The sequence below is a fragment of the Peromyscus maniculatus genome, chromosome 11, assembly GCF_049852395.1.
Source record: "Peromyscus maniculatus bairdii isolate BWxNUB_F1_BW_parent chromosome 11, HU_Pman_BW_mat_3.1, whole genome shotgun sequence".
Taxonomy (NCBI): domain Eukaryota; kingdom Metazoa; phylum Chordata; class Mammalia; order Rodentia; family Cricetidae; genus Peromyscus; species Peromyscus maniculatus.
This window is the reverse complement of record NC_134862.1, coordinates 68,339,561-68,364,735: the sequence shown is the minus strand read 5'-3', so window position 1 is coordinate 68,364,735 and position 25,175 is coordinate 68,339,561. Positions and strand designations below refer to the sequence as shown.

The 25,175-nt window shown below is 34.7% G+C and overlaps 1 protein-coding gene across 8 annotated transcripts in view; it reads right to left on the bottom strand.

Annotated features, from left to right (window-relative positions):
* Cop1 (COP1 E3 ubiquitin ligase) overlaps positions 1 to 25,175 on the bottom strand; it is a 123,280-nt gene that overhangs the window by 69,216 nt on the left and 28,889 nt on the right. For 5 of the 8 annotated variants that reach the window (XM_076547789.1, XM_076547787.1, XM_076547786.1 and 2 more), the window contains 4 exons: positions 18,641 to 18,700; positions 17,067 to 17,143; positions 4,240 to 4,323; positions 3,789 to 3,846 (listed from right to left, as the gene is read on the bottom strand). In XM_076547789.1, coding sequence (XP_076403904.1) covers positions 3,789 to 3,846; positions 4,240 to 4,323; positions 17,067 to 17,143; positions 18,641 to 18,700 — 279 coding nt within the window. The remainder of the gene's footprint in view (positions 1 to 3,788; positions 3,847 to 4,239; positions 4,324 to 17,066; positions 17,144 to 18,640; positions 18,701 to 25,175) is intronic. The other 3 variants (XM_076547788.1, XM_042258388.2, XM_076547792.1) reach the window with 1 other exon arrangement.

The following is a 25,175-nucleotide window of genomic DNA, read 5'->3' as shown; positions in this document are numbered from 1 at the left end:
TGCTACACTTACTCGACTTCATTCTTTACTTCTCTCTTTTATTTACTCTTCTGCAATCATTCCCAGAACCAGGCATAGTTTTAACCCAACTGCTTATTTATTTGTTATTCCTGCAGTTAGGAGTTTACACCCAAAGACAGTCAGATAATTTACTCTCTCACTTCCTTTTCACTCGGAAGTCATCTTTGTTTATTTTACTATTGTCTTTCCAACTAGATTAGAAGCTTGCTTACTACAAAAATTTTTGTGTTTTGGTTTTGTTCAGACCCTATAACAGGGCTTTGTAAATACTAGGTACTTAAAAATACAAACAAAAGGCAATGACTGAATGAGTGGTTCTTTAAATGTACATGGTCTGAGTCATATGCTTAGTTTAACATCTCTGCTTTCTCCTCTTATAGCTACATTTTCTTGGTCAATCTCTTTAGATGTTCTATGTACCAGTTTCCTTATTAAAAAATACAAGGTAATATTTTAAGTTACGTTGTTAGTAGCCGTGATAAGTCATTACAAAATAAATCTTACCTAATTATTTCTTTTACTTTCTAACCGCTTTTCCCTCACATTCATTCTAATTCTTTATAACATTGCACAAGGTACAGTTGGCCCTTCATATTAGCAAGTTCTGCACCTACACATAGAAAATACTTTGAAAAAAGAAAATCTGTACTGAACATGTACAGACCATGTGAAAAAAAAAAAGATTATTCCCTGAACAGTACACTATAGTAACTAATAACAAAGTTTTTACATTGTAGTAACTATTACAAGTAATCTAAAGATGGTCCAAAGTACATGGGATGATATACATAGATATAAACCCATATTTCACCATTTTAGAAAAGGGACTTGGGTATCCACATTTTTGCTAGGACAGGAAGAAAGTCTGTGTATAGAAAGAATTCCCTAGCAGGTAGTCAGGGCTGAGTGACTACACTGCTATTCTTGGGGAGAACACCTTTTATAAGTGTGAAAACAGTTATCTGTATCTTAAGTTTCTCCTTGAGTTCTCTACTTTGATCTATATTTTTGCTATACTCTCTAGCTTATATTTGTCAAGCTTATGCTCATCTATGACTTTTTTGATCATTTTTATATCAACTTACTTTAGTTTTGTCTCATATACTGTTATAAGTGAAGGAAATTCATACTTGTAATCCCAGCACTCAGAAAGCTGAGAGAAAAATCATTCCAAGTGTGAAGACAGTATGAGATTCACAAAAGATCATGTCTCAAACAGCATTAACAATAAAGTGAAAGGTGAGAATTGGGAATACATCAACTCCAGTCTATGAAACTCGAGTAAGATTTATTCTCCACAAGCTGCCCCGCCTTCTAACAGAGTGGATCCTACTGGGAAGTGCAGAAATTTTGAGCATGCATTTACTCTCCACATAGCAATTGAGAAATTAGGAAGCTCTTTTCAAGTTTTTTGTTTTTCTCTCCTTTTCAATCATTCATGGGAACAGAATGAAGGCAGCAAAGCTTTAGGGTTAGAGTCATCTAAGCCTTTTGAAACCAAAGTGCCAGATACTGACATGGAGTTGTAAGATCTGGTGTTTGCCCTGCTGGATCTGTCTTGCTTTATTCCAGTCTTTCCTCATTATGTACTCATCCTTCTCTAATGCAATGGGAATGCATACTCTGTGCCCTTGTATGTAAGATGTACATACGTTGTGGGTTTTATCTTCTGTTTTAATTTTACAAGGGGTCACAACTGAAGAGATTGACTTTAGTCTCAGAAGATACCTCAGACTATGGGGAGATATAGAATATGGTGGTTTGAATAAAAAAATCCCCTATAGCCTCATATATCCGACTACTTGGGTCCCTATTAGGCGGCTCTGTATGGGAAGGTTTGAAACATTTAGGAGGCGTGGCTTTGCTGGAAAAAGGGTATTCTGGTAGTGTCTTTTATAGCTTGGGCCCACTTCCTCTGGAGAGATGAAACATAATCTGGCATGCTACCCCCACCATAATGAACTCTATCCCTCTGGAACTGTAAGCTAAAATAAACCCTGTTTTCCTCAAAGTTGCTTTTAGTCATGCTTGCTATTTTTAATTTTCATAACAAAAAAAAATTTTAAAAAAGCAGTAATATCAACAAGGCTTTTTGTGGATAAGGATTGGGAAGACACTAATGCAATGCCTCAGGGTTTCAGAAATCTTTTGACTACATACCAGTAAATTATATATTAGATGTAAAAGGCATAAAAGTTCTCAACTTTGAAAAGGGTTACATTCTGATAAATTATAAATTCAAAATACCATAAAAATACGTTTAATACTTCTAGACTACTAAACAACAAAGTTTAGCAAAATAACACACTAGAGTACTTGCTGTTCACCCTACTGACTTCCTGAAAGGGAGCTGTGGCCTGCTGTCTCAGCCCAGCACCACTGGAGACTACTGTACACTAAACCAGTTAGTTCCCAGACTCAGGATTGGCTTTTCTTGCTCAAGCTATTATAGTCTTTGAGGCTTTAAAATTTCTACGAACATATCTGATTATTTATTATTAAAAAAAAAACAAACCTAAATCAGATGTCTAAATAGCTATAAAGAGATACAAGCTCCTCTATGAACTTTATTATAATATTGTTTAAAAGACTAAGATGCTACAAGAATTTAGCAATAGAATACTTGTCTAAAAGGCACACAGCCCTGGATGTAATTAATCTTAATAGTGCCAAAACAGAACAAAAACGGATTGAACAAAACAGGTCAAAGCAAGCATGCAAATTAAGATGATAACAGATGCACTAAGTAGTTTCAAAACTATAAAACAGGTAGTCAGTCATCCATGTACCCAGGAAGAAAATGAACCCCGAAAGCTCTATGTTCCTAGAGCTTTTCATTTACTAAAGATAACTTTTCAACATAATATAAATATAAATAAATGAGCATTAAAAACACTTCATTTGCATTTTTAAAAATACTTTCTCTACAGATACTGAACCTAAATAGCATACTATTAATGCTCACTTCCTGAATTTTACAATTATACTGTAATTACAAAACATAGCATCTTTGTTTTTAAAGAAACATATACTGAATAATCATGGGTAAAAAAAAATATGTCTACACTGTAAATAACCCATGGGGAAAAACTATAACATATAACGGAAATAAAATTTAATACTTAAAAAGGAAAAACAGCATATACATGAAAAAAAAGGAAATGACTCAAAATGTGGTAAAATTTTTAGTAGTTGGACAAACTATGTGAATTACATAAAGGAATTTTTTAGCAATCTTAATACCTTTACCTGAATCTGAAATTATTTGAAGATAAAATTTTGTTTGTTTGTTTTTGTTTTAAATACATATAGAACTCAAAAACTAAGGTTGGTAAATATAAATCCCCCACTCAAAGATGGAAAGAATAAAAGTTAAAAGAATCATACAATTAATTGGAAGAGACGAGGCTAGTGTTTATTTTATTCAAGCCTTTAGTCCACAGGAACTGCTTAATGCTCTAACATAAAAGATATTCAACGAATCAATATTTTACCTTTCATATCTCTGAGACGAACAGACACCTGACAAAATTTTCTTCCTCTTAAGGTCTGTTATTAATCACTATGTTAAAACTACTTCTTAAAATTCTTACCATTGACAGGCAAATAAACAAGTGATTCTGCTATTTACAAAAAAATGAGTAAGTCCTACTAAAAAGGGCACATCATTATCAAAGATTATATTAGTAAACTAACGTATTATTTTACAACATAGATGATTCTACTCATAGCACCTACCAAAACATACTGTTAGGTGTATAACTTACCTGAGAAGTCCCACTGAAACCTGAAGGTTGGCTGTATTCTGTAGAATCAATAATACTACTGTAAAATGAAGAAAGAAGAATATAACTTCAGTACTTAACATTATTTTAATAACAGGAAAAGTTGATCTAAAATGTATCATTTATAAACCCAATATTTATAATTTTAAGTAAACATCTATTGCCAATCATTTAATTAGACATCAAAGGGCCCATAAACATTACTCCTCCCAGCTCTTCAAACATACATATCAAGAAAGGTTATCAAATGGAAATAATCATAAGGCCAATGTGCACATAGATTTATTTCCATTTCCAAATAGGTTAGTAAGGTTTGGAATTTTAGGGTCAAGAGGATTTACAATACTGGGGGAAACATTAGCATGCACTTCATGAGCTACAGTTAACAGACCCTATTATGGCATTCAGTAGCCATGTGCTCTTAGACAATTACCTTACATCACTCAGTTTCCTCATTACCAAATGAGGACTATCTATCTCTAGATAAGTTTCCAGCCCCCAAATGGCGTGACAAAACCTGGTAAAAGAGAACTATCAATGGAATAGAATAAATGTAAAATAACAAGTCTTCTCTCCTAATTCCAAACCCATATGATATTAGTTTTCTCTGCCCTGGCGGATACAGTCTGCTTTCTATGCTGCTTTTCATTTGGTTACACCTTCTCCTAATTAACTCTAAGACAACCTTCAGAAACTCAGGCTAGCTTCTTATTTTATCTATTTCATCACTATTGTCTCTCTACCATCTTTAAACAAAATTAGCTTATAAGAACTACCATCAGTTGAAGGGCATTAAAAGCACTAAAGCTCATAAATGGCATTAGTCACAGAACAGTGAAAGCTGAAGCATATTGACCACAAGTATGAGATGTCTTTCTTCAAAACAACAGCAATAATAAAATAATAAAAATTAAAAATCCACAAACAGAAATACAACTACTAACAAATAAAAACTATAAAATATATTTTTACATGATAATTAGCTATTCACATGCTGCCTCTATTTCTACAATAAGCATGAGGATATTAACTAAATGGTTCACTACACAAAAATCATAAATTACTTTGGCACTGAAATAACCTAAAGATTATGAGAGGTACTTTTAGAGTTTGGATTTTTAATTAAGCAGCAAATAATTTGACTCTAGGCAGGTAGTTCTCATCTGAGCAGGAGTTTCTCCATCTATTAAAAGATGACAACATGGCACAAAAAATGTGAAACTGAAATGTAGCATTAGGCACAGCATTAAAATACAGTAAACAGTTGATCTCTACTTCTATCATTAAAAATTAGTATAAACTCTCACTTTTTAAAATATTATAATCATATAGAATGCACATATGATTTTTAACAACTATACACTCCTACTAACTATACAGGTCTCGGTTCATTGTCATCTACACTGTTTCTGTAATAAAGTATAACACACAGCCAAGAACCTTTACTGACACTATCAAGAATTTATGGACTCTTGGTATTAGATGAGCAATTAAGAAGTCAATTAAACACTAAACAAACTCAGCAACCCCCTCCCAACATACACATACTTGTAAAATTATAATAATTTTTTAAAGGGCCATGCATTCGAGAGGAAGTGAGGGAGGGGCAATGGGAGGGGCTAGAAGAAGGGTACATGAGGGCAGCTGGAGGTGGGAAAGTTAAGAAGGGAATTATATAATTATATCTTAATTAAAATAAATCTATGAACTCTTGAAGTCGCTTTCTTCTGATGAAATATAATGAATGTATGCATCCCATGTAGTCATGGATTTGTGAGGGGGGAAGGGGCACCACATGCTATTTTTGGTTTCTTCATACAAGTGTTAACAGCTGAGAAATAAGTGGATGCCTGCATAAAAATGTTTCCTTTACTAATGAAGCAATTCTAGCATTTGTATATCACTAATAAAATCATAGTTGTAGGGCTGAGGAGATGAGTCAGTTGTGGGTCAAGTGCCTGCTGTTGTGCACATACACCACTCAACTACAATCCCATCTCCTTCCAGACAGGAAGTACCTACATCTTGACATTACTATTTTTAAAAAAAGTTTGGACAATGTGTCATATTAAGTATTTTGTATTTTATATTAAAAAAAAAAGTAAGGAAGAATCCTTTAGTAGTCTATCCATTTCATGAACAAATACTAGGGACCAAGAAATTTTACCCTCTAACATGAGACAGCATTATCAACTATTTTATGTAAGTACCAAAGCTTTTAATAGTTAAAAAACTAATAAGGACATAAAAAAATGGCATGGGAGAAAGAAATTTTTAAAGTGGTACCTAAAAACAAATTATGAATAATACATTTGAATTAAATTGAGGAAAATAAGATGGTGATTCCTAATGATTCTGCTGGTGAGAATGAGAACATTAAATAAAAATGCAAATAAAAACAATGTAGGCCTAGGGGTGAAGCTCAGCAACACAGGAGCCGCTGACTAGCAAACCACAGGAAACACGATTCAGTCCCAGGCATCATGGCGTATGTGGTTAAAGAGCACAAAGACAGACTAGGAGTCACAGGACTGTCAACACAACCTGTTTCAAAAAGCACAGATAAGACATTCTCCCATGTAAAATTTTACAATAATCAATAATGATTCATTTCTGGTAAACACAGATTTACTAATTTGGGATTGGACTGTTGTTTGTTTGAAAAGGGATGGCTTACATTTAAATGATTAGAATACATAATATCATCTAGCTAAATTATAGTAATTTTTAAATCTAAAAGGATGAAAATAAAGGCAACACTGGATTTTAAAATAAACAATGGGAATAAACCAAAACATTCAAGTACACATGTAAAATTAAACTGCTGCTACCAATGACATGTGTGTTATTAATTTACGGTAGAGAAAAAAAATAAACCTTTGTTCTTAATAAATCATGAGGAACTATAAAATAACTTCATTGTATGATTATTGAACCATTTCCCTGTAACAAATAATTGATAAATATTTTAAATACTTTTAATTTCAAATAGTAAATCTCATTTATTAACAGCAAAATTCTCATGGACTGAAATGTGCAGACACCTCCAAAGATAATAAAATTATTTTCACACTCATTTATTTTCTTTTATTTTACAAATCCTTGGACATTAAAATTTAATACAAGCAGTAAACAAATCACCCCAAATAATGTGACTGCATTGTCAACCACAGCAACAGCAGCAGCTAATATCCACTGAGTCCTATGTGCAGTCATGACTATCCTCACTTCAACTGTGCTATCACACCCCATCAGTTGGCTGAGTAGTATCCTATCTGTAAATGAACAAACTAAGGTGTACACACTAAACTTGCTTAATGTAAGTTACACAGATGAAATGTAAACCTATAGCATATTTCTAAAATCCCTACAATAAAATTGCCAAAGTGATCTGTCTTTGGAAGAGTCACTGCCTGATCATTTTGAATAAAAAGTTTCTCCTTAACTTCTTAATGTTTAAAGCTCAGCTCCTGGGGTAATTTGCACAGCCCTCTTTATAGTTTTTGAAGTAAGAATACCTGGATTAGGATGTCAGTTGTATACTAACTGTGATGCTAGGAAGAAAATTTATCTTGGTGACTATATTTTTAACCTGTAAAATGGATTAAAGGAAATAATTCATGTAAATAATAAAATGCTGCCCAATACATGGCTGTAATATTCTGGTAGTTCCAACTTTTGAGTATATAGTTCTTATGACAGGACAGACCTAATTTTAATACAAAATTACATTTTAGAGTATTATAAAAAAAATTTTAGCACCTTCCTATTCTCTTAACCTACACATGATTAGAAAGCATTCTAGTTATATAACGCATACCCTGAGCAGGGAACCTAATATTTATATTTCCTTTTAAAGTATTTGTTATTCCGCAATAATTCTGAAGCTGAAAAAGAAAAACAACTATTTTAAAGCTTAATTTGTACATTCGTAGAATAGTTTCCTTCAGGAAAAACTTACTGCTGGTAGATGTAAATGCAGGAATGATGAAAATTTTTTGACAGACGGAATAGATTTTAGCCTACCACTTTACTTCCTTTTAAAGTAAACCATTTTGCTTGGTAGAATTTCAAAAACAGAAAAAGATACATTCAAAGGAATAGGCTGAGGACCCACCTCTATCAGAACATGTCAACATTTCAGTTCCTCATAAAAGGTGCTGTAGTTGGCTATTTTATAACTACAGCCATTTTCCAGAGAGTTGAAGATTAGTATTTATTTATGGTTCACAGAAGACAATTTTATTAGATGATATGCTTGCTATAAACTTTTAGGGTTATAAGAATTATAGGTAATTAGAGGAAGAATTCCCAAACAATAAGGAATGACTCAATGATAGGGTGACTATGAGAATAAAGAAACTAAGGGCACTGGAGTAAGAAAGAGAAGAAACTGTAGAAATAGAGTGGAAACAGCATGAGAAGTTTCTTTCACAAGCCAGTTTTACCATGTGTGGCTGTTTCCCTATTTACTAGCATCAGGATGGTCACTAATCACAGAGGAGGAGCACCCTGTATGACTGGAATCTGAAAGGGCAAGAAGCTTTCAAGATCTGATCTGATCAGGCACAGAAGCAACAGGGTTCTATTCTGAGTTGACATACACCAGTTTGTTTCAGAATTCTAAAGAGACTTTTCTAGCTTCTAGAGCCTAGGAACTTGAGATTGAAAACACTTATAAGACATAATGCACCATAAAACAATGTGCAACTTCATCAGTTCAACAGATACTTTTGGAGTTGTCAATTTATTAACTAAAATGTATTTTTAATTGGATGTTTAAACAATGTACTACATTGTTAAGATTATCTTAGTATACTCATTTATTAACATAGAAATGCTTAAAATTATAACACATTTACAAAATGAGGGTTTTTTTAACCTTGTTAGGATAAGCTTCAAATATAATATACCTGTACACTTGTACATACAAACAAAATTGTGACTGAGTAACAAAGAATTAATGTATTAAAATATAAAAACACAGCAGCATTAACTTCAAGTAGGAATACCTCTTGATGCCATGCTGGCAACTTACATGTCATTAGGTAGAATTCAGAAAGAACAGTGCTCTCAGGGTTTTAGTATTTCATTTAAGATCACTATGTTTGATTTTGAAAAGAACAAAAACTTCTATCTCTGGACACATGGACACATGGACAGATTTAAGTGTCCTGTTTTGACACAAATTTTGGAAGTCATGTAACTTCTCTTGATATCTTGGTAAAAGTGGCTACAAGCTAGATCATTTGAATATATTTAATTTTGTCATAATGACATTTACAAAATGTATCTTTCCTATCATATTGAGGGTTCTATTTGAAAAATTCAGTTTCCTTTATATTTCTAACACAGACTGGCCAAGACAGTAAAGGTAAGCGGGCTGATGGCAGTACAGAATGAGTATTCATTTTCTTTTGGCATTTTACCTTAAGAATTAAACAGTGCTTTAGCATTGTTGGCTGGCATTTTTAAGGCAGGCAGTAAACTTAATTTTATATACGCATGACATGAAATAGAAGAAAGAGCTTGCTTTGTCATCTTTTAAATGCCTAGTAGGTAGTCATAGGAACTCACAGATAAGTACAAGAAGCTGGCAGAAAGACAACAGGTCCCTGATATGTTCTTTCTCTTTAATGTAAGTGTATAGTATTAAGATGCCTAGAAGATAGACAGTGTTGTTCTTCTCTTATGGATGCTTTGCATTTCCTGCTGTGACTGCAGCAATCACAAACAGTACAGGCAACCTCAGCATCTGTTTATGTTAGTGCAAAAAGAAATCATAGGTAGCTGGTGAGGTTTCTCTGTAGGCATTTTTGAGAATGCATCGTTGTCTGTTCTACTTTGTTAATAGAGGATAACAGAACATCCTAGATCATATGCAAACTTTGGGGTCTTCTCTTAATTGGCTCATGGTATCCTAGCATCACTCATTTTCACACTGGGTAGAGACAGGGTTTCTTCACATGACATTTTTAATTCTATGGTGGCTTGAATAAAAACAGCCCACAAAGTCTCATATAGTTAAATGGTTAGTCTCTAGAGAGTGGAACTCTTTGATAGAACTAGGAAGATTAGGAGGTATGGCCTTATTAGAGAAAGTATGTCACTGGGGGTGGGTTTTAAGGTTTAAAAAAGCACATGCCAGGCCCAGTCTGTCTCTCTGTTCCTCTCTCTCTCTGACTGTGGATAAGAATGTAGCTCTCAGTTACTCTCCAGCATTATATCTGCCTGCTGCCATGCTTCCTGTCATAATGATAATGGACTAAGCCTCTAAAACTATAAACATTCCCCAATTACATGTCTTCCTTTATAAGAGTTGCCATGGTTATAGTGTCTCTTTACAGCAATAGAACAATGACTAAGACTATTCCCTCTTTTTATTCTCCAAACCACAACATGGAATTTCTTGTTCAGGAGAAACTTCCATTGCTCAGCTAGCTCCCAAAAAGCTTGTTCAAAACAGCTTTCTCTAATCTACAAGTATTCTAAACTTTGCTCATAACCATTGTTTCCCAAACCATGATGATTTTCAGTAACTTCTCTAGTTCCTATCTATCCACCCACCATAACCTGATTCACAGTAGTCAAACTTTGTATTATCAGAGATGCTGAGTCCATCAGGAGACCAAATTCAGGTTATGGTATACAGATGTCAGTAGAAGAACCCTACACTATATTACACTTAAAACTTTAATTCTAATTAACATTAACATCTTTTGATGACAAGATTCAGAAAAATATGAAGAGTACATAGACTCTGTCAGGATCTTGAACTACTGGACATTCACATTATAAGCCAAGAATAGTTATGTTTTGGAGAATACAAGCTCCCCAAGAAGAAAAATGATGACAAAACAAATTTGTACGTAGTTGAACCTGAAGGCATTCCAAAACTATGTCCCACATTCCAGTTCTATCTTGTGTTTACTTAAACAGAAAAGATCATTATTCAAGTCTAAAGGAATTTATAATCAGAAAACAAGAACTACAAAGTAAACCTGTGGTGATATTGTGTTCCCCAAAATATTGTGCACCTTAATAAACTTATCTAGGGTCAGAGAACAGAACAGCCACAAGACACAGAGGCCAGAAAATGGTGGCACACATGCCTTTAATCCTATCACTTGGGAGGCAGAGATCCATTTGGATCTCTGTGAGTTCAAGGCCACACAGGAAACAGCCAGGAATGGTGACTCACGCCTTTAATCCCTGGAAGTAATGGCAGAAAGCAGAAAGGTATATAAGGCGTGAAAACCAGGAATTAGCCTGGTTAAGCTTTTAGGCTTTTGAGCAGCAATTCAGCTGAGACCCATTTGGATGAGGAGTCAGAGGCTTCCAGTCTGAGGAAACAGGATCAGCTGAGGAATTGGCAAGGTGAGGAAGTTGTGGCTTGTTTTGCTTCTCTGATCTTCCAGCATTCACCCCAATACCTGGCACCGAGTTTGATTTTATTTATAAGACCCTCTAACAATTCATGCAATATAAACCTGCTATAATAGACATTGAAAGACAGGACAAAAAGCCCTATGCAGTGGTACAAGCCTTTAATTCCAGCATTAAGGAAGCTGAAGACAGGAGACTTACTCCAAGGACAAGGTCAACCTAGGCTACACAGTATCAGCTCCCCAAGACTATGTTGTAAAAGACGATATATAACAAAGAAGAAGGAAAGAAGGGGCCAGTCAACAACCAACCATCATAGCTGTCTCTGTAAAAGCAGATGTTAGAAAAAAAAGCTTCAGAGAGCTACTTACAATGAACATCTAAGCCAATTAATTGTCTTTCAAAGCATGATAGTACAGAAAAGAAAAGAATGCAGAATTTAGCACTTGAAAAGTGCTTGTATTTAAAACCCTAAGATGCTTTAAAATTAAAAGAAAAAAAAGTATGACACTAAAACTGGGATAATTGTGTAATTATTTCATCCTTACAATCACACGCTTGTCCTTACAATCACTCCTAAAATGTGGTATCACATGGATACCACATGGATCTTTAGTTGACATTTCTCATGCTGTGTACTCAAAAAGTGGTTGACAATGATTTGTGTTGAATTTTAACTGCATGTAATAAATGATGGTATTTTCTATGGTTAAAAAAACAAAAACAAAAACACCACACCTGAGTCAATTATTTGGGAAGTGGCTGCTGGGTATTTGGTAACAGACAAGCAGGAGAGAAACTTCCACCTACATGTGGCACCCAAATGTTTGTTAATTCCACATAAAACTTGAGAAAGCTTTCAAATAAAGGATTCTTAACACAAAAAAAACAGAGTCAAATTCAGCTTCTTGGTAACCATCTTTTCTCAAGCAGGCTCTGTTTGCTGGCAGTGAGCAGAGCTTCAGCTCCTTTAAAAGATGGCTTCCTGACTAGCATTAATGGCAAAAACCAAGTGCCTTTTTATGAAGCCCTGATACTAAACACTTAAATGGAGATTATGAGCAGTGGGTGGCACATTACACGGTAGCAGCGTGAACCCAAAAACTTCTCAGAGTTAAGAGTGGTAAATATGGCTTTCAGATGGGCCTCCACCATAGACTAGCTTCACAAAGAACCAAGGATTGGGGTGGAGACAGCTGACAAGGTCAAAGCATTAGTCCTACCCACACTGGCTTAGTAGCCTAAATGCTCATGCTGTCAGAAAAAGATAGAGATATGCAGTTAACACAGATTCAAAACAAAAAACAAAAAAATCTCTAAAAAGTTACAGAGTGTTTAAAAATATATGTAGGCTTGGGATAGTAAAGAGAAGGTTTAGGCAGTCATTCAAGTTATAAATAATAGTCTTTAAAAGGGGAGTCAAGAAATATAATAAAGCCACATAGAGATGGAAAATACACAGAGAGTCTGGATACTGTATGCTATTGTGTTGTCTTTGAATTGTTTGGCAGCTGAGGAAGGAGCAACAGCTGCTAAGAGACATTTGATTGTAAATGTTGCTGGATTAATCCAACCTATATATTTGAAATGCCTTGCCTTCAAAATTTAAGTCAAAAGATATGTTACTTTGGAGAAAAGGGTATGCTTTCATTTCCACAGGAAATGAGAGGCTGTGGATTCATTCTGTGTTAAGAAAAATCAGATCTGATCAAGGAAGACCTCCTGAAAAAATTCTAATGAGAACGGCCTAGATGATCCCATGTTTGAGAGCATCTCTGTTGCAGTTTCCTCTGAGTTCTGCATCCAGAAAGGCTTCAAGGCTGCTGGCTGAGATGATCCAGCTTCACAGACTACTCCAGTCAGAACTTGACCATAATCCTAAATTTTCTGAGGGTTTATATAAGGTTAACAGCAACCCCAATCAGCAGGAAGTAGACTAGAAATCTATGTCCACATTCCCAAAAAACTGGATTATGGATGTCTGTCTTTGTTTAGGGGGTTTGGTTACAAATTGTTATTGATCACAGTCAATCTCTTTCTAAAAGAAGAAAGAAGGATATGATATAGAAATGATTGGAAAAAAGGATAATTATTAAATCTACTTTAATCCAAAAAACAACTGTTAATCTTATTTTACATATTTTACATCAGGATGGACTTTAGTTTAATGACATAAATTTAAAGTTAATTTTGTTATACTGTATGTATATTTTTACTCATTTTAATCTAAAATACAACTGTTAATCTTACATATTTTACATCAGTATGATTTTAGTTTATTGATATAAATTTAAAGTTAATTTTGTTATACTATATGTATACTTCTATTCTTGTTTAGGGTATTATGTTTATACAGCTCATTTAAAAATGTAATATATAGTTAAATATGGATTAATAGTTATCTATTATAGCAAACTTAGTCATTAGGTATGTTTTCAAGGTCCTACTGAGATATATTTCAGATAGGCAATCTTCAAACACTTCAAAAACCTATAGAATATGGCACTTTAAATGCTTTAAGAACTTAGACTTTTCTCACACAACAGTGAGACACATCTGCTCCTGGTAGCACCAATTACTTGAAATAGGAAGATGGGCATCAAAGAAACTCCATATGGAGTTTGTTTTCTTTATAGCAAAAGTTAGCCATGTGGATAAAGAACATGCCCTTGCGCAACTATTGACAATATGCTATACAAACTGGACAAGAGGGACACAAAAGAAAGTGACCACAGAACTTTGCCATGACAAGGTGGGACAGTTCTTCAAAAGCCCGGCTTCACAGAAAAGTGCTGTGGGATGGTCTGTATGTCAAATTTCTCTGATTGGTCAATAAATAAAACACTGATTGGCCAGTGGCCAGGCAGGAAGTAGGTGGGACAAGGAGAGAGGAGAATTCTGGGAAGCGGAAAACTAAGGCAGAGAAACAATGCCAGCCACCACCATGACAAGAAGCATGTGAAGACACAGTAAGCCACCAGCCACGTGTCAAGGTATAGATTTATGGAAATGGATTAATTTAAGATATAAGAAAGTTAGCAAGAAGCCTGCCATGGCCATACAGTTTGTAAACTGCTATGGGATGGTCTGTATGTCAAATTGCTCTGATTGGTCAATAAATAAAACACTGACTGGCCAGTGGCCAGGCAGGAAGTAGGTGGGACAAGGAGACAGGAGAGTTCTGGGAAGCGGAAGGCTGAGGCAGAGAAACTGCCAGCCACTACCATGACAAGCCACATGTGAAGACACCATTAAGCCACCAGCCACGTGACAAGGTATAGATTTATGGAAATGGATTAATTTAAGCTATAAGAACAGTTAGCAAGAAACCTGCCACGGCCATACAGTTTGTAAGCAATATAAGTCTCTGTGTTTACTTGGTTGGGTCTGAGCGGCTGTGGGACTGGCGGGTGACAGAGATTTGTCCTAACTGTGGGCAAGGCAGGAAAACTCTAGCTACAGTAAGCAATATAAGTCTCTGTGTTTACTTGGTTGGGTCTGAGCGGCTATGGGACTGGCAGGTGACAAAGATTTGTCCAGACTGGGAAAACTCTAGTTACAGAAAAGCCTTTCAGATATGCTAGGACTATAAGCTGAAGATGAATATCCCAACATTGTAGAGAAACTTTGGGTCACTGTCCAGGCAGTGTGATGTCCCTATCATTAGATAATATTATATCCTTCTGGCATCTTTGATGGAGTTAAAAGCTATAGTTATAGTTTTCTTTAGTTATAATAAAAGATAAATTAGATACAAAACTTTAGACTCACCAAGATAAAATTATTTTCTCTAATTTTGCCAAATGCAAATAGATTAGTGTTACTGTAATTCTTACTTAATAAATATTTTTGCTGTATATAATCTTACTATGTTAAAGTTAAAATCTTCCTTTTTAAATAGACAAAAAAGAGGAAATGCTGTGGAATAGTCCTCTTATACACTGTAAAGATTTGTCATTCAAATTGGCTTAATAAAATACTAACTGGCCAGTAGCAGGTAGTTAGGCAGGAAAGCCAAACTGAGAATGCTGGGAAGGAGGAAAGTGGAGTCCAGGAGTTGCCAGCCCAACACAGAGGAAGCAAGATGAGAATGCCACACTGAGAAAAGGTACCAAAGCCACATGGCTAAACACAGATTAGAATTATGGGTTAATGTACGTGTAAGAGCTAGTTAGTAATGAGCCTGAGCAACCAGTCGAGTTTTAAGTAATATTAAGCCTGAGTCAATTATTTGGGAAGTGACTGCTGGGAATCTGGAAACAGAAAGGCAGGAAAGAAACTTCCGCCTACACACACACACACACACACACACACACACACACACACACACACCATACGTACAACAGTCTGTTATCAAAGACGTCATATATCAGACAAGTGAGTGATAGGCTTAATGATAACAATAACCCACAGAGCTAGTCATTAGGATTGTTGTAAAAAAAATTAAAAAACTTGTAGAAAAAGGTGAATTACAAGGTAACCATTGCTCTTATTTGAATATTTTAAATATAAAATCCTGAAGTACAAATTTAGGTAACACATATTTCTTTTTTTTCTTTTCTTTTTTTTTTTTTTTTGTTTTTTCCAGACAGGGTCTCTCTGTAGTTTTGGTGTCTGTCCTGGATCTTGCTCTGTAAACCAGCCTGGCCTCAAACTCACAGAGTACCTGGCTTGCCTCCCGAGTGCTGGGATTAAAGGCGTGCGCCAACACCATCTGGCTGCACATATTTCATGAAATAAATTTTACAGCTAAAAGGTATCACATTCACTTAGTTTATTCTATAAAGAGTCAAATGAAGCTAAGTGTTATTCTAAAATCTAGGTAGTTGGGGCAAGAGATATATAATTGTATATAATATAATTCCTGCTGTAATGAAGCAGACAAATAAGATTTAGTAATTTGTAAAATGGAGTTTGTTTTACTTATTTTTGTTTTTTGAAACATGGTCTCATGTAACTTAGGTTGGCCTTGAACTAGGTATGAAATCAAGGGTGATTTTGAACTCCTAATCTTCAAGCTTCCATCTCCCAAGCTAACAAGAATAGGAATACAAGGACAGGCATGGTAATATGTGTCCAAAATTCCAACCACTACGGATGTTGAAGATGAAAAGACTATGAGTCTGAACTTAACAAGACCTCAGGTTCCACTATCCACCAACACACTTACCCACACACACCACTTCCCAAGGCCAAGTATGGAGGTACACACCTTGTAAGCCTAGCACTATAAAGCACTTGGCAAGCAAGTCGAACCATTGTAGAAAGATTCTGAGTTCAAAGCCAGCCCAGGATAGATAATAAGAATTATAATAATATTAATAAAAAAGAATACCAGGAAGACATAAACTAACATATCTTTCTAACGCCCTCATTCTAAAATGTGCAGAGTAACCAACACCCCAAAATACAGTGAGTTGGAAAAAAAAAGATTTAAAATTTTATTTCATCATTATCTTTTCAAGAATAGATCTTACTTTGTACCCCTATGTACATCATCCTGGCTTCAAACTCACAAAGATCTTCCTACCTTTTCCTTCTGGGTATTGGGATTTAAAGACAAGTGCTAGGACCAAAGTTTTTTTTTCCATCTCATTTCCTCTAATATTACCATTTTATGTTTCCAATTTTTGAATCGAAATATGACATTTACAAGACATCGAAAAATTCACCAAACTTTTTATCCATCTCGAAATTTAAAATACTGTAACACCTACCTACTAACTTAATCCAAAGGATCAAGAAAAATGATTGGCTATCCGCATTTCATTTCTCAAAGGTTTTATAGTCTGCATTAATAAGGCTCCTGAGAACTAGAGTACCATGAACTCATAATACAACATCCCAAACAATCACTAATGTGAAGCATTGTACCTGTGTGATGGAGAAGGAGCTTCAAATTGAGGCACTGTGCTATCTTCACTGACAGGGGAGTACAAGCCACTCATTTCCTGAAATTGCAATTATTTGAGTTACCATACACACTCCAAACAGAAAATGTATATTTCAAAAAGGCATATGCATTATAGTCTGCTCTAGCGCCAGGTTCTCATCAGTCCCTTTCTGTCTTCAAACCCAAACCTCTCAAGGATTCTTTTCCGGAGTACAAAAGCAAAGTTAATCTGAAATTAAGAAGGAAGCTTTTCCTATTGTTAAAGAACTATAAGTCCCATTAAATACTGTTCTAACTAATGAAAGCACCGAATGCAGAAAAAGTCAAAAGGAAGTATACCAGAGAGGGCATACAGCATATTTTGTACACAGTGAACTGACTGTTCATGTAGGTGATGACTTATTAATGTATAGTAGGATAAATAAGATGGGATGGTCACTGGATTACAACATTCAAATCTTCAAAGTAAATGACAGAAACTGGAATATATCTGTCACTCTCTAATAAAAGTAACACTTCTTAAATCAATGACTGACTTTATTTAACAATGACATAATTATAATTTTTGCTCATTAACTTATAGGGATGGGGCTGATCATAGATGACCACATAAATTACACCTCTGGATCTCACTGACCGGCCTCCCTTTTTACTTATGTGCAACACTTTGATTCATAGAAAAACAGCAAATATGAAAATACAACTATAGACATAATCAGGCAAAATTATTTCTGGCTTAGCTCAAAAATAGAGGAACAGGCCGGGCTGTAGTGGCGCACACCTTTAATCCCAGCACTCAGGAGGCAGAGCCAGGCGGATCTCTGTGAGTTTGAGGCCAGCCTGGGCTATCAAGTGAGTTCCAGGAAAATGCGCAAAGCTACACAGAGAAATCCCTGTCTAGAAAAACCCAAACAAACAAACAAATAAATAAATAAATAAATAAATAAATAAAATGAAGTTATTTAAAAAAAATAGAGGAACAGGTAATATAAATATAACAAATTAGAAACATAAGGGATACTGAGTTCCCATTAAACACTACAACACTCATTATCTTTTGAAATGTTTTATATGTCAGCAAAAGGAAATCATGTGTGTGATAATTTAAGTACACACTAAATTTAAATTAAATTAAACCTCAATTCACAAACCTATGAACTCCCAATGAATTTCTATAAGTAATCTGTATTTTACTATGAACTCCAACAATATTGCTAATGTATTTACATCACTTCTAATTAACATCAGTATATAGTAATTAATACATGTAGCAGAAATTTAAAAATTAAAAAAATTACTCAATGAAATAATGATGTTGTTTTAAGAAAATAATGAAGGGTTACTAGGAAACTATTTAAATTAATTTGATTGCAAACAGAAAATTAAGCAGATTTTATTCCATTTAATCAAGAATAACAGCAATAAAAGTCAATATAAACTTAGATTACAATTTATCTTCAAAAAAGTATTCAGACTTTGTTCCACTGCACCAGATGAACTGTAATTAAGATTAAAGAAAAGCTATGAGAAATGTAAGAATTTCTTGATTTCTTACTTCCACTCTTTTAATATCCTCTTCCAAAACACTCAGTTCCTTCTGGATCTGTTCCAATTGCTGTAGATTAAAGAAAGGGAAAAAAAATTTCTAATGTACACCACATTTTCAATATCATGATAAAAAAATCAGTCTTTGATTCAGTTAAAAGATAAAAGGATACTAAACTGACCACTAAGGGGACCAAAAGGAAAGAAAATCAGAAGTAAATTTGAATGTTAACAAATAAAGACATTTGTCTATATGGAAATATGATGCTATGTTTATTTACACTAATAGTGACTAGTTTTACAATAAAAATATAAAAATGAACAATAGCAATAAAGTGACTTCAAATATCTAAAAATCTTTCACATTTTCTCATGTAGTTGACTTTTTTTTTTTTTTCAAGACAAGGTTTCTCTGTAGCTTTGGTGCCTGTCCTGGATCTCACTCTGTAGCCCAGGCTGGCCTCGAACTCACAGAGATCCTCCTGGCTCTGCCTCCTGAGTGCTGGGATTAAAGGCGTGAGCCACTCTCGCCCAGCTAGTTGACCTTTTTTTTAAAGCACATGTTGTAACCTACTATATTAGTCTGACAGTGGTTCAATTAACCCCAAAGCAACTATAAATTAAGTACTGTAATATTTACATTTCATGATTTTTAAAAACATTTAAGTATTTTGCTTTTCATATTGTTACCATTGCATCATAACTATAAGCATGTCATTAAAATGTAAGCATTTCAATCATAGGATAATATTCAATTATATATTGAAACAGTCCTTTCTTATCAAAGATTTAAGATGTTTGCAACCATCATAAATCTAGAACATACAAGTGTCTCAAATATTATCATTTTCATTGTATTAACGGATTACTTTAGATTTTATTGAGATAATTAAAACGCAAATTAATGAACAGAAATAGCTATAAAATTTTCACTATACATTAAGCTGCTTTCCAGAAAGTCTACACTGCCCCCATGTCAGCATAACTGGCTGTTTTACTTTAACACAAATATATGAAACCATTTAAAACTATGAAACAGTAACAGATATGTGCATAATACTGATTCCCAGATTTGAAGCAGATATCACATCTACTAGGAAAATGAGGCACAGAAAGGCTAGGTAATTTGTTGAAGACTGTTCAGTGGTGAGCAGAAGAACTGGAACTAGAATCAAAGCAGCCTTCTTGCTCTAGGAAGCAAATTGTCAACCATGGCAACACTGTCTCAAGACAATAGCAGCTCACAGCTTAATCCTAAATGCTGGTACCAGAGCACGTGTACAGGTCTGTTAGTATGAGTATCATCTACTGCAGCAAAGTAAGCACAGTGAGTATTATCCAACTGATGAAGTCATTGACCCAAATGTTTGTCACCTTAGCACTCTGTAAGCACGGAGAATAAACAGTACCATGGAGGTAAGGTTCAAAAACAGGATCTAAGTGAAATTAGATCTTAAATCAAAGATAAAGCCTTAAAGGACTTACAGAATTTTACAAAAGGTAAAGACAAAATAAAGAGTAAATAATAACAAATGCTAAGGCTAAATAAGGAACGGAGCCCATAGTAATGAATGTCTTTTGCCCAACATCAATCTAATGAAAAAAGATGAACAGTAGAAAAAACTAACATTAAAGAGGCAGGAAAGGAAGACACATACTAACTGGAAGGAGAAAAAATCCAAATTTAGACACCAAATCAAGGGAAAAGATATATTCATCAGAAAAATCAATAGTTACAAAACAGTGATAGGTATTATCAAATGTTTTCAACTAAACGTTGCATCTACTATAAGAAAACTTTGTTCATTCATAAAAAGTGTTCAAAGCATTTCTATCTTAACTAAAACACTGTTAGTGTCTTACATGAAGACATTAACCTACAACTTGGTAGTCTTTCAAATAAAGGCTGGTCAAGTGGCCAATGTTTTGATGGCCCAGATTTATAGAGTACACACAAACCCACAGCTTCCTCTACATTCATTACACTGCTATTCTCAACATTCTATCCTACACTCTAACACATAAAGTACTCTACCCCAGCCCACACGAGAGCCATACAGTTAATGGGTCTCAAGCTCCTAATTTAGCTATCTATAAACAGCCCAGTTATTCCTCACCATTACTGAAGTCTTTTGTTTCACAGATATTTTAAAATTCCAATGGTTTTGGCTTTTAAATCAACAAAGTACTCTCATGGATACCTCTTAAATACTTTTAGTTATTTTGAAATGCATCACTCCTAGATATCTTCATTAAAAAATCATTTTATTCTGAGGTTTCTTACTAAAATGAACACTAAAAACAGTTCAAATATAAAACACTGATATAGATAATCCGCATATTTGGTCATTAATATAGCCAGAATAAAATCACTAATTCTTATTATATATTAAAATTTGAACTATGAAAGAAAACTCTGCTGTCACACGAAATGCCACAATAGTCAATTCTTATTTCTGTCTCTTCTTTCTAGTATCCCAATATACCTATTTTAATACACAGAAGCTGCCATATATTTAAGGTGAGTTAAAAAAATGGCCAATATCAAATCATTTATACTTTTAAAACCAAGATTTCAAGGCTAGACAGGTGGCTGGCTCATTAGCTAAAGCACTTGCTGCTCTTCAGAATACCTGGGCTTGATTCCTAGCACCCACATAGCAGCTCACAACCATCTGTTAACTTCAGTTCCAGGGGATCCCACGCCCTCTTCTGGCCTCCACAGGCACCAGGTGTGTGTGTGATACACAGACATACATGCAGCCAAAACACCCATGCATATAAAATGAAATAAAATAATTTACAAAACAAACAAAATCACTGTGCATGGTGGTGCATGCCTTTAATACCAGCACTTGGGAGGCAGAGGTTGGTGGATTGCTGTGAGTTCGAGGCCAGCCTGGTCTACAGAGGGAGTTCCAGGACAGCCAGGACTGTTACACAGAAAAACCCTGTCTACAGAAACAAAAACAAAAGCAAAAAAGAATTAAGAATTTCAAATGGATAAATTTTAAGTGGAACAACTAACCCAGGTACAAGTGCCATCCTAATGAATATAAAAATGGTGTTAAAATTGTTTTGGATTTTAGGTAAGAAATTAAAATGGAAAAGAGAAAGACAAAGTATATTTTTAAAACTCTTTCTGGGGATTAGTTGGCAAATGCATGCCTCAAAAGCACAGGGCATGTGTTTAATCCCTAGGATTTATGTTAAAAAGCTGGGTGTGGTGGCCTATGATTATAATCCCAGCACCGGGGAAGCTGAGGCAGCCTGGCCAGCCAGCTCAGTCTATTTGGCAGGTTCTATGTCAGTGAGGTTGTCAGCTGACTTCCAGATATATGTACAAACATGTATCTGTATGCACACAAAAGCATAATGCAGCTACATATAGTCAGAGATAAAATCACCTCAAATATAATAACAGTTCTAGAATAAATATGACCAGATCACAAAGATTCAGTAAAGAACAAAAAAGTATCAACACACATTTAGCAAGTTTACACTGTATTACACTTGATATGTTCAGAGCTTGCTAACTACTAGATGGCAAATAGTATATGCAAAGAAGTTGAATCATTCTCAAGGAATGTACCCAACAAAGGAGCAAAAAACATCTATAAGAAAAGCTATGAAACACTGAAGAAAGAAACTAAAGGAGACACTAGAAGGTAGAAGTATCTCTAATGTTCAGGGATCAGTAAAACTAATATTGTAAACATGACAACATCACTGAACAAAATTTACAGATTTAATGTAATCTCCAACAAAATTCCAATGATACTGTTACAGAAATAGAAAAATAACAGCCTTAAAAATAATTAATGCAATCCTGATCTAAAGGAACAAGTTAGAAATACCATAATACATAATTTCAAATTATACAATAGTGCAACAATGAAGAAAACAAAATGGTTACCACACAAAAGAAGGCAAGACTAAAATAGAATATCCAAAAATGACTCATAGAACTACATCCACAGAATTCTCAACAATGGATTCAAAACACATCTTGGGAAAAACAGCCTCTCTGGAAAATGGTGACATGAAAATCTGAATACTCACATGTAAAAGAATGAAAAGAGACCCCTTCCACTTACCCAGTATTCAAAACAAAAATCAATTCAAATACCTACCTATAAAACCTGAAATTGTCAGGTGGTGGTGGCACATGCCTTTGATCTAATCCTAGCACTGGGGAGGCAGACACAGGCAGATCTCTGTGAGTTCGAGGCTAGCCTGATCTACAGAGTGAGTTACAGAAGCACCAAAGCTACAGAGAAATCCTGTCTCAACCCCCACCCCAAAAAAAGACCTGAAATTGTGAAAACACTGGGAGAAAACGTAAAGAAAGCACAAAGACCAAACAGGCAAAGACTTCACAAGAATCACCAAGTGGAATTGAACCTAATTAAAAAGCTTCTTTACAAATGAAAGGTGTGCGTAAGGCTAATCAGTGACTTCAGGGGAACTTGACAAAATTAGTGAAGACTTATCATGAAAAAAGAAAGGAGGGAGGGAGGGAGAGAAAGAAGGAAACACACACACACACACACACACACACACACACACACCTGCCTGGAGATTTAGCTCAGTGGTAGAGCTCCTTCCTACCTAGCATGCATAAATCCCTGAGTTTAATCTTTAGTACCAAAAGAATCCCTGGACTCTAATAAGGGAACTATCCCAAGCAGAAGGGTAATGGAATATGAACACAAAGTACATTACACGCATGTTTGAAAATGTCACAATAAAACTTTTTTTTTCTGTGCAATTAATGTATGCTAGCTAATATAGAGTATGAACCTGAGATCCCGGTATTCTAAAGGCTCAGGTAGAAAGATTGGCAATTCAAGGCCAGCCTGATCTACATAGTCAGCTTTAGGCCTGCCTGGGCTATACAGCAAGATTCTCTCTCAAAAAAAAGAAAGAATTAAAATTAAAACAGTAAATAGTAAGAGTGTTTCTGTTATAGTACAATTAAACTAGCAAATGACAAAAAAAAAATGAAAACCTTCATATTCACGTAATGCTTCTAAGTAACCCACTGTTAAAAACAGTACCACACATAAAGTACAGTTCAAACATATCTGATTAAGCTAAAAGGAAAAAAGAAAGTGCAAGCACAAGCCCCTGTATAACAGTCCATATAGTAAGCACACCCAGAGCAAAACATGAGAAACAAACAGGTAAGTAGCAAGGAAGTGATAATAAAGAATAGAAACTGAAACAAAACAGAACACAGGGTAAACAAAGTCAAAAGTTGATTCTTAGAATAAAACTGACATATCCCTTGGAAGAACCAATCAAGTATTGATAGAAGAACAATAATGCTGTAAGCAATATCAGAAATGAAGGAGGTCATTAAGTTTTGACAACAACAAAAAATTAAGAACAAACTTACATCAAAAGTTCACGGTAGAGAACTCAGGAAAGTATAACATACAAAAGGCCTCCAACAAACGTCTGATTGAGCATGTAACTGCTTAACTGAGTCAATAATCTGCAATCTTTTGAAAACAAATCAGATCTAGTTCTAAATATTGAAAAAAAAAGACATGCATCACAGACTGCTTAAATTCTGCTCCCCCAAAACAAAACAAAACCAGAAGAGTGTACACCTCCCAAGTAATCTGTTAAAGTTAACAATCTTTACAGCAAAGCTGCACAAGATCTGTGTAACAAAACACAACTTCACTATCTCACCCACGAACATAGATACACACAAAAAATTAAATAAAACACTAACAATCCAGAAAGAGTATACAAAAGCACACAGTTTGCTTTACACAGAGTTGAATTCAAGTAAAGGGATAAAATATCTTGATGGGGTCTCCTAGAATGCAAAACATTCTATAAAAGATGACCCTGCAACAATCTTGATGGTTGGTCACTACAGGTACACAGCTGGCTGACTTCTAATGTTAAACCTATTATTTATCCAGATCAACAGACTGAAAAAAGATAAATCCTATGATTATCTCAGGTGCACAAAACTCAATCCCATTCATAATTGAAGAAAAGAAAATCTTCTTACTCAGGGGAATAGAAATGTTATCTCCTTGAGTGAGTAAAAAACAAAACAAAACCCTAAGTGGGGGGAAGGGGAACCTACAGAAAACTCCATACCTAATGGTGACACGTCGAATGATTTCACTTTGAGATCAGCATCAAGACTAGGATGCTCAGCTATCACCACTTCTATTCATCACTGTACCGGATGTCCTAGCCAGCAGAGTAAGACAAGAAAAATAAATAAAAGATATAAGGATCATAGAGAAAGACATTGAATTGTTATTGCAGATTATGGTGTGTACATAGAAAACATAGAAGAACCTATAAATAAGAATTAATGAAAGTCTAATAAGGCTGCTGAGGACTAAAAATATGTAAGTTGGCTGAATTTCTCTGTATCAGCAGTATTAAGAAAATAAAATTAAAGACAGCACTGAAATCATTAAAATCAAAACAAGATATGAAAGCTTTTGAAAGTATCAAAAATTTTAAAAATTCTAGTCTAAAGTATGTAGAAATATCATGTTCATGGG